The 10,665-nt window shown below is 44.1% G+C and overlaps 1 protein-coding gene across 1 annotated transcript; it reads left to right on the plus strand.

Moving 5' to 3' along the window:
* Positions 1 to 531: 531 nt before the first annotated feature.
* On the plus strand, positions 532 to 7,158 carry slc25a28 (solute carrier family 25 member 28). The gene is made up of 4 exons (XM_030442124.1): positions 532 to 1,197; positions 3,644 to 3,872; positions 4,731 to 4,787; positions 5,250 to 7,158. The coding sequence occupies exons 1-4, from the start codon at positions 853 to 855 to the stop codon at positions 5,816 to 5,818; spliced, it is 1,200 nt and encodes a 399-aa protein (XP_030297984.1). The 5' UTR covers positions 532 to 852; the 3' UTR covers positions 5,819 to 7,158.
* The last annotated feature ends 3,507 nt before the right edge of the window (positions 7,159 to 10,665 follow it).

Consider the following 10,665-nt stretch of genomic DNA (forward strand, 5'->3'; position numbering starts at 1 on the left):
AATTAATGTACTTATTGTAAACAAAGTGTTGCTGTATATCTGTAAATACTGCACATTTGAATTTATAGTAATCTAATTTAGCCAGTTAAGGTACTTTGCATATCACTGACAGAGGGAAAAACAGGAAATAGGTGTTATTGAAATTCAGTGGGCTGGAACACTGTTGGATACTGACATAGCACAGCTGGTGTTATCCAGCTGTTTATAGGCTGTATCTTGAAATTGGCCATAGCTGACCATCTACACATGAATTAATTGATCAGTTTACTATCTAAGGCTCCACAATGTAATCTAATATTGTTAAGTATTAGGGATGGAACAGTGGGTAGAGCAGCGATCACAACACTGAGACCAGACACTTGCAATGTGACTAGTCAGTCAGGTGAGAACACACAGTGAGCTGCACAATAATCTGACGCTCCTCGTTTTCTCTCCGCAGCTTCAGGGTGTCTGTCTCACCCAACGTGACATCACTGAGTCCTCTGATAGCTTTCACAGCTGCACTTAACGATTAGCATGCCCAGTGCCACATGACAGGGTGTGAAGGAGCCTTCAACAAAATGCGCCGTGACTGGCATGTGTGTCAGCCAATAGCGTGAGGAGGACATGGCCCTCGCGGCCAATCGGGGATCATTTCCTCATAGCGGCCTGTGGTGGGGCTCGGTGTGTATTTGTCCGCCACGGCCTCCCTTGCTTGGCTACGGCTGGGAAGTGTTGAGGCGGGGAGGGAATAGTGTAGCAGGCACGAAGCTGTGAGAGCACCCCAAGGGAATGTAAAACTTAAGGACTGGAATCGCCCACAAGACGCCGTGTCTGCGTGCCTAAAAGACTTAACGCACTACCTGGTTTCTCATGGAAGCAGATGGATTTGTGAGGAGGCGTCGGATGACAGCGGAGACTGCAGGCAATGATCCCGGGGTTGCTGGTGCATCTGCCGGGGCAGAAGTTCGATGGCTGGGGGGAAGATTCTGGGGAGTTTCGGAAAGTATCGTGGGGAGCCTGACACCCCGGATCGGAGGGGAAACGGAGCTACAGACTGTTGATTGTATCCGAGTTGCACAAGATGCACAAACAGAGGACTCTGAACCAGACTATGAGGGGTTGCCACAGGGAGCCTCCACTAGCACCCACATGTTGGCTGGAGCCGTGGCCGGGATCATGGAGCACTGCCTCATGTTCCCCATCGACTGTGTCAAGGTAGCATAGCTAAGAGGCTAACCAGCTGACCCCATCGCATTTTTAATGAATGTTCTGTGTTTTCACTGTTCTGTTGTGTAGGGCGGATGTTATTCTCGTGGCCAACATGTTTGTTAGCATAGCGCATTAGCTGGCTCGCTAACATAAACACGCTGCAGAGCTGACGGCTGTGAGGACAAGGTCAGTCGGCTCAGTTAGCGTCTCACATCCCTTCAAGCTAACTCGTTAGCATGCTATTACAAGTTAAGCGCGACTAACGTTAGCAACTGGCTAGTTGTTATGACAACCTTTAGCAGGGTCACGCACCGGAGCACATTTGGCCACTTTCGGGTGAAACTGAGTTACTAAACGTTATGAAATGAATCTACTGTCAAACACTTAGTTGATGCAATGTCAAGTAAATAACGTTAATGTGTTTATTTTGCATGCAAGTGTCGTTTGAATGAAACGGAAATGAATGAGTTAGCTAGTTAAGTAAGTTGGCTAATAAGAGGAAACAGTTAGCTAATTCCAACTGCGACAGCAGATCCAGATCAACCAAAGCTACTCCTTTTACAGAAACAAGGGGTTTGTTCATTGTTATTGTTTGTTGTACATTACGCCCTGTCTGCCACTGTTATTATATTACTTTTAATACAACGTGAAAAATAATAACAGTGCAGTTTTGAGACAACATGGCCCTTCCTGTCCACAGTTGAGCATCTGTTGCTGCTTCCCCAGCATAGTTTGGTAGTTTTATACAGTGTGATAGCAGGCCTTCTGCCTGACACACTGTAAGAAATTGTTAAACAAAAGGTCTTTTGATCACATGTGAGTCATTCAGTTCACAGGCCCACTTCTCCTCATGTGGTCTTCTCAGTCCTGCAAGTTTTATTTTGGTTTTTACCCTAAACGTATCTCATGTGGCATGACCTGTAGCCTGGAGAGGTCAGCCAGTTACGTGTGTGAGGAACAGGGCTGAGAGAGATGCGGCAGGCGACAATGAGCTCCCTGTCGTCAGCTGTCCCTGTCAGAATGAAAAGCAGTTGATTGCTCACGCTTCATCAACGTCTCATCCACCTGTAGTCTCGCTCTGTTGCAGCATGCTCAACTCCAACTTTGGACGAGACCAATGTTTACAGAGCCTCCTCCTCGTGTGCAGAGCGTCTGCCACACCGCCATTTGATCCCAGCATCCTGCCAAGCAAGCCGCAAGAGATTTGGGGCGTTGTGACTCAGCAGAATTAAGTCGTCTGCACACAAACAGCCACACATTTAGCAGAGAATTGGGTAATTGAAGGAGACTATAAATATTTTGAGGGGGAACTAACATCTTTCTTTTTTTGTTTTAGAGGATTCCCCCTCCACCAAACGGAGACTTTTCCTCCTGTACGATAAGCTGCTCACTTAAGAGATTGTGTAATTATAGTGTAGAATAGACTGTCGTTTGCTCTTCTTGTACCCAAAATCCTAGTTGTTGGTGGTGGATTTAAAAAAACAAAACAAAAGCGTGCTGCATTTGTCGGTGTGTTTACAGCGCAGTTCCTTCAAAGAGTGGTCTGTGTATTGTTTGCATTCAGTACAAAGGTCATTGCTTTCTAGATGTGCAAACACAGTATGGATAAACACGCCGGACCCGAAACTGCACGCAAGACGTCCACGCCTGCGTTTTGAATGGGGCATGAATGATTGAGGAAGCCAGTGTTCAGATTACGATCTCTTTCCGCTATCATGCCAGCGATGGGGCTTGAGTGCCAGGCTTTAAGTAACTTTATGCATATACTCGCGCCACTGCTAGTTTCTTCAGGCCCCCGCATTCCACAGCTGCAGTATAGACTGACGTGAGGCCATGTTTGTGCTTTACCAGAGCGCTACATGCACACACACACACAGTTGGGTGCAGGTTTGTCCATTCAGCTGGAAGTTTGGTATTCAGGGATTAAGTCGCCGCTAGTTCCTCAGAGACAGGCGTCCCCGAGCGACCCTCCCTAAATAAAACCAGACCTGATCCCTGGCACTCATCCTTCGAAAAATGTTTTATGCAATTAATCATTTGTCTTGTGTATGTGTGTGTTTGTGGTAGAGGAAGAGAGAAAGGTGTGCTTCAGGGTCAGTGGGAAAAGAGGCTTACAGGAAGTCAGCTTATGTCCCCTTGTGACCTTGGAGCTTGTAACGCCATACTTCCTTCTATTCATTTATGCGTGTACGCCAACACACCCCACACACAATGTCAAACACCTCATTTCCCTCGCTTGACCCCCCATTCACACTGAAGTCAGTTCAGGACCCTCGGCTGTGTTATGCAGACATATGGTATGCGTAAATAATGCATTCCATTCTATTCTTGTATCAGATTCAGGTCAAATTTATTGGACGCATTCCTTTCAACTTGATGCTGAACCTTGTCGGGTGGGAAGCACAGTGTTGACTTTAAACTTTGCAACCTTCCACTCTGTCCTCTTTTCCAGACACGAATGCAGAGCCTCCAGCCCGACCCTGCAGCCCGCTACAGGAACGTGATGGATGCTCTGCGGCGAATTGTAGCCACAGAGGGAGTCTGGCGGCCAATGAGAGGGCTGAATGCAACAGCAGTTGGGGCAGGACCTGCCCATGCGCTCTATTTTGCCTGCTATGAGAAACTCAAAAAGACTCTAAGCGATGTCATTCACCCAGGGGCTAACAGCCATTTGGCTAATGGTACCATAAAACATGCATATACACACATTACCAGTGACATTAAATGTACAGATCATGCATGGCTATGTTAAATTTCAGATCACCATGATATAGGCTAATATAAAGGACTTGACCAGCTCCAGCAGCATCATTGTGATCTCTATATAAATTGCTGACTCAGCCTAATCCGGATGTAGAGCAGACATGCCATGACCGGTCCTAAAACCCCCTGGCAGGCCGTCAGATTGGCTTTTTATAGCTACACTTGTATACTGTAAGGAAGCGTCACAGTCAGGAAAGTTGAACAGTTGGTATTATTTGGCTCAAGCTCAGCAAAGTCGCCTAATCTACAACACAAAGAGATTTAAATTTGAAAACCTTGCTGTGGTTGTCCCAACAATTTCCTTATTCCCTCTCCCTACTCTCTCTCCTCCTTGTTTTCCAGTCTAGTGGGAGGCTGGGTAAGTCGTCTTTGCTCTCCCATCTTATCGGCTCTCTCCTCTGTTGGTCCTGTATTGTTTTTTCAAGCTTGCGGGTTTGGTTTAAAATATTCCTGAAAAAAGGAGCAATGAACCGCCTTGTCCAGCAGGTGTCTCTCTTTGCTCAGGTTTGGCCTCCTGAATCCAGTCAGGCTTGATCTCTAGTTTACAATTTGCTGAATTGGCACCAATTCTGCTCTGATGACACATTGTTTCGAGCGTCACATCTGCTTTTAGGAATACGCCGGTGGAGGCTGTGACTTGGTCAAAACGGTTCTTATGTTGCAAGTGAAAATGCTCTTTCCTTCTCAGTCCTACACCTCTTCTGCTCCAGTGTCTTTTTATTATCCTTGCGTATTCTCGATGATGTGCAGTCATTTCTGAGGTTTGTTTGTTTCAGGGACAGCAGGGTGTGTGGCCACATTGCTTCACGATGCAGTCATGAACCCAGCTGAAGGTGAGCGCAACCGTTTTAAAGCCAAAGTCATTGTTTTTTGACCACAGAATTTGGTATTGGGTCTCGTCGTGTTTGTCGCACAGAAACGTGGGGGAAGCGACTTGCAGGTGCCACATCTGGGCCAACCATCTTCACATGTTCGGCCTTAACCCCTGGAGTCTCACATATAGGCTTTCACAGCTGCCTCCAGTCCACCTGCCTGAACATGTCAAGTAGAAGGACACTGGTCAGAGTCCTCTTGAGCAGCTGTTAGATGGGCTGCAGCTGCCAGAGGAAACACTGTTAACATGATACACTGCATCTTTCTGTGTGTTTTATTTAAACTAAATGGGCTTTAAAGACAAATGTAATGCAGGTAATGGCTCACTAATTTCTTCTTTTTCCATTTTTTGTCCCTTTTCTATCGTCAACCCTGGACATTTCTGCCCTTCTCCATCAATACATCCACCCATGTGTCCATAGTTGTGAAGCAGCGCATGCAGATGTATAATTCTCCCTACCGCGGCGTGTTGGACTGTGTACGCGCCGTGTGGCAGAAGGAAGGCGCTGCTGCGTTCTACCGCAGCTACACCACCCAGCTCACCATGAACGTGCCCTTCCAGGCGCTCCACTTCATGACATACGAGTACCTTCAGGAGCTGCTCAACCCCCAAAGACAATACAATCCCTCATCCCACATGTTGTCCGGAGCTCTGGCTGGAGCCATCGCGGCTGCGGCCACCACGCCTCTGGACGTCTGCAAGACCCTGCTCAACACCCAGGAGTCTGTAACCCTCAGCTCCCAGTCCCCCGGCCAAGGCCCCGGCAAGGGCCAAGGCCAAGGAGCCCACAGACACATCTCAGGCCTGGCCCACGCCTTTCGGACAGTTTACAGGCTGGGCGGCCTGCAGGGCTTCTTCAAGGGAGTCCAGGCGAGGGTCATCTACCAGATGCCCTCCACAGCCATCAGCTGGTCGGTCTATGAGTTCTTCAAGTACGGACTCACCAAGCACCAGCACAACAAGAGGAGAGCGCAGCACATGGAGTCTTAGATGGTTTAATCTCTTCTAAGATTGCTCTGCCCTCCCTGTAAGGAGAAGAATAAGTCAAATACGCACATAGAATCTGACTAAAATCCACCTCAGTTGTCCCATCCCTTTCAGACATAGCAGATAAGAAAGACATCTTCAGAGACAGTTTGAGTAGTTATATTTCTGCTACGCTATTTCAGGACTAAGTTTGGTTTGAGTTAAGTTGTTTTACTCATCTAGAAGAAAACATTTACAGTGTTATAGGACTAGCTCATCTGCTTTATTTTTCTTCAAGCCATTCTAGCGACCACTACGTTTGTTAGCTGCCGACAAATATGAAGAACGCACACGTTTTTTTGAGTTGGAACGTAGTCAGCAGGGGGCAGTAGTGTTCATCTCTCATGTCATTTTCTGAAGCTCTGCTGTCCTAGGATCATGATTTTATTTTCACCCATCCAAACCTTGAATTTGCAAATTAAACGTATAACTGACTCCTGATGCAGTCCCCTTTCTGCATTTATGATTAAATGTTCTCTTTATGATAAAAACAAAATTCAGCCCTAAATAGAAAATATTGTGGTTATTTTTTTACCCAAAACTATTTCAGCCATTTACAATTAAAGGAAAAGTTAATACCATCTTTTTAGATTTTAAATTAATTGAGCTGTAATTTGAAACATAGACCAATAATACAACACAGACAAAGGATCAGATATAGGTTTTCTTTTTTGTTTTTTACTTTTGGCAGATAACAGTATAAATAAGATGTATCTAACATTTTTTTCCCACCTTTTTTTTTCCAACTGTGGATGTTAAGGATTGGCCCCTATCATGGAATTGGATGGAAAATACAAATTTTAGGAATCTGAAGCTTGTGGTTAATTTATTTTAATTATTTTGATTCCCTAAAAGAAGTTTTATTTCCAGCAAATATCTAACTTTAAATGTTTCCTTTGTTTGTTTTTTTTCCCCCATTTATGTGTTCAGCCACCCTTCGGATCATCCAAATACTCACCATTAATGCCTTGTGTACCTATGTTTGGCGGAGTAAAACAGGGCAGCATTAAGATGTCCATCCCTGCGCATTTACTGGTGGTATCTGTCGGTTTAACTTGCAAACTACTGAGTTTAAATATCTGCTCGACAGCAAAGGTTGTCTACATTGTACCGTGCCCGAAATAATTTGATTCAGAATATCAAGGAGTTCAGTATCCCACAAGTTATGTATCTGTGCCCCCATTGAGTACACATAAATGGAAGCTGTCATTCTTATTAATTGATGTCTGATTGTTTCCGACACTGAATTGCACTCGTTGAATAAAGACTGAACAGCGGCGTCGACTGGCTGCTCATAAACAATGGAAGACCTTGTTTGAATTCTTTAAAAGCTTCTTAATGCAAGGGATCTGCATATATGGCCCATGTTGCTTTTTTAATGTGGGTGTGTATACAAGCTTTAAACTCATTGTTTCCCTGGTGAATAGAAACCAAAGAAGGGTATGAATGAGAAATAGGCAATGGCCTAAGCCACATCTGTACTGCCAGAAACACGTGAGGCACGTGTGTGTGTGTGTGTGTGTGTGTGTAGGTATTTATTTCAAGTTTTTGAGGCAGGTACAGTTGTTTAGTCTTGAGCACAGGTGCAGATTTAAACTTTGACCCACACGACTGAAAACACAATTTATACGTGTGGACACAGACTGTGCACAAACAACGTGGAGAGTGAAGATTTTGGAATTCTTTTGGAAAAACCGGTGAAGAGAAATGTGTAGATGTTGAGGAACAGAGAGGCAGATTGTGTGGTGAAAAACTCGTGACGTGGCTAAAAAAGTTTAACTTTAGTAGGTAACATGCCTAACACTTACACATGTGTTGGAATAAAGTGAGATTTAGTCAAATATATATTCCTTACAAAAAACTGTGAGTGCACTCAACTGTCATGATGAACCATGTTAACTAGATTCAGGAATCATGCTGAAAGAGGTTGACAGATCGGTCAAAGAGGAGGACAAGACGGTGTTGCATAGACTTTCCTCCATCACATGTCAGTCGGTGTACACAACGCCAGATTTTCATGGAGATTATAAGAGAAAATCTTAAGAGCAAAAAAGAAGTTGACTTAAAAGAAGTGGTCTATGTCAAATTATTTTATTATCACTGCTTTGATTTCTTTCTTTTTTTCTGCTAAATGACATCTCGCCAATAGGGCTTCTAAAATGACGTTGGTGGTTGTTAATTATTTTTAAAGTTATTGTTTGGAATAAAGCATCACGTTATTTGTCCATATTATCGCTCCCCCTCCCGAAAATGTCACATGTGACTTTGATATTTTGTCACGTGACTGTTTTACTTGCAAGGGAACCTGGCGCATGAATTCACAAGATATTTGGCGTTTGTGAATTTTGCTATTTGCATGTGAATTAAGTACATATATACGTGACTGGCTCGGAGCAGTCTTTCCACATGTGAAGTGCACACATCCAACGTGCGGAAACAACTGGAAGGCAAACGCAGCAGGCTGCGCGACACTAGAATTCTTCAGTGAGAATCGGCGGACGCATCGGTTTCAGACGAGCAGGTTTGACACATTATAGATGGCGGTGAGGAGTGACAGCCTCCTCGTATACACACACAGAATCACACACAGACACACATAGACACACACTCACACCCGGGCTTGTCAGGCAGACACCTGTTCAAACAGGGAGTGTTAATGAACCGTCTCTGTCTGTCTGACTCTCTCTCTCTCACTATCTCTACATACTATACATGTGTACAGTATGTGTGGCCTGTCATAGTTTGTGCTCTTAGAATGGGGTGTTTGTGTCTCTCTCTGTGTGTCTGTGTGCTCTCCTCTCTTTCCTCTGCTGCCTCAGCCAGCCAGAGCTTGCCCATGTCATGAATCTCACGAGAGACTGATTGACAGGCTTTACATGAGGAGGAATGTTACGGATTGCGATTGCAAATGGCAAATAATGATGTCTTCTCGTCACTGGATGAACCCGTGGGTGGATAGGTTGATTTAACGTCAGCAGTTAACCTTTTTTTTTTTGCAAACCACAGACAAATCCGAGGTTGACATTTGCACCTAACGTGCCACATCAAGCTCACATCATGCTCCTTAGCCGAGTCTCACATCAGGAGGCGGAGGGGACGGTGGGGATTTGCATAGAGCCAACGAGTCAAAGCGGTGGATGTCTTTGAGGAGACATTTCCACAGGTTTTTGTGGCGACCAAAATCTTTCAAGGGAAGTTAGTTAGTACCAAAAGAGGTATTGTAAGCCAAACCATGATATTTCCCCAATCCTAACCAAGTCTTTTTAGTACCTAAACCTAACCTAAGAACCTAAGAAAGTGTTCTGTTAGAGTAAAAGGAAATCCAACATAAACAGACGTAAAGTTGCCCTAACTTATCTGTGCTTATGCAGAAATATACTTAGCAACGATTGTTTTGCAAGTCCGCCATTTAAGCATTTAATCAGTGTTGGGCTTGTAGTGTTGAAATAGCAAACACTTTATCACAACCTCGTTTAATTCACATTGCTTCGGCTGTCATTTCTATCGGCTATCGCAACGTCATACTCACCAAGAGAGATCTTTTGTCGTCCTTGGAAAAGCCGGTCCGGCTGAGCAACGAGCACACTTCGGTCTGACACAGACACCATGCTCGGCCTCTTGTGCAACACGTCTGTGTTACAGTGTCGTAGCTAAGTGGTATCTTATTTGGCCGAACTGTTGACTGTTGCACTGACAGTGGTGTTTCTCATCAGCCCGGAGTAAGTGGTTAGGCCCGTGGAGGTTTTAACATGTCATAGCAGGAAAAGCACAGGCATAATTGATGACACTAATAATGGCTGCTTTCTATTTAAGCGTGCCAGTTGAGAGCCTTGATGTAAGTTGGCTGACTTTATGTGGAACTGAGCCATTATTGGCATTATCAGTAACACCGGCGCTCACCCAGCTACAGTTTAACATGTAAATGGAGTCTTTTTTTTTTTTTTTTTTCTTTTTCCAGCTCCAGTTTCTTTCTTACCTTTTAAAACAAGTCCCCATCTACCTCACTTGTTCAGGAGAATGCTGCAGCAATTAGCATGGGGGTGAGTGGGCAATGATTTTCATTTTAATCTTTCATACTGTTTTTATTCCCAAGCCTTGTAGTGTACAGGGAGTCATTACTCGCAAATACATAGGGAAACTTGCTGTGTATTTTGTATTTTATTTATCATATACCCTGCGCAATATTACTAGGTACGTGCAATAATATGCTGCTGAGTTTTCAATCTTAATCAAGACGAGTGAATGCGTATTTATTGCTGTTCTTACACTTGTTTTTTATACTTGGTCATTTAACCTACTTGCTTGCACTGAAATTCCATTGTACAGTGTGTAATGACAATAAAGGCGTTCTATTCCCAAACAAATACATTCAAATCAACATTACACTAGAATAATCACAAAACAAAATATACAGGGATAATAAAAAAAAAAAAAACAGAACAAAAAATAAATGTTTAGTTGATGAGAGAAAGGGAATGAAGGTGGAGGAGTGGATGAAACCTGGTCACGTACAATCAAAAATGAAAGCACTCCATGTCTCATGTACTTTGTCTATGTTACAAGCCATTTTGCTGATCCAGTCAATCGGCTTCTCTTGCAATTTATCTTCAGTAAATTCAGTGCCGGCAGGTAACAAGACCAGATCAGTTTCATATCATGCGCTACTGTTTCGTAGATACAGTAAGTGTTGCTTAGCTGCATTTAGGTAACTTATTTCTGTCTCTGTGGACTCCTGTCTTTCCTCATCTCTTTTTGGTAGAGCTTCTGTTTGTGCGGTAAATACACAGACCTCACTTTAAAGGACTTGTTTG

Source organism: Sparus aurata, chromosome 15, assembly GCF_900880675.1.
Source record: "Sparus aurata chromosome 15, fSpaAur1.1, whole genome shotgun sequence".
Taxonomy (NCBI): Eukaryota; Metazoa; Chordata; class Actinopteri; order Spariformes; family Sparidae; genus Sparus; species Sparus aurata.

Bases quoted from the DNA above. Each gene is read 5' to 3' on its own strand.
- slc25a28 (XM_030442124.1), top strand. From the start codon at position 853: ATGGAAGCAGATGGATTTGTGAGGAGGCGTCGGATGACAGCGGAGACT. The intron at 3,873-4,730 runs GTACCATAAAAC...TGTTTGTTTCAG, and splicing joins TAACAGCCATTTGGCTAATG to GGACAGCAGGGTGTGTGGCC. The intron at 4,788-5,249 runs GTGAGCGCAACC...ATGTGTCCATAG, and splicing joins AGTCATGAACCCAGCTGAAG to TTGTGAAGCAGCGCATGCAG.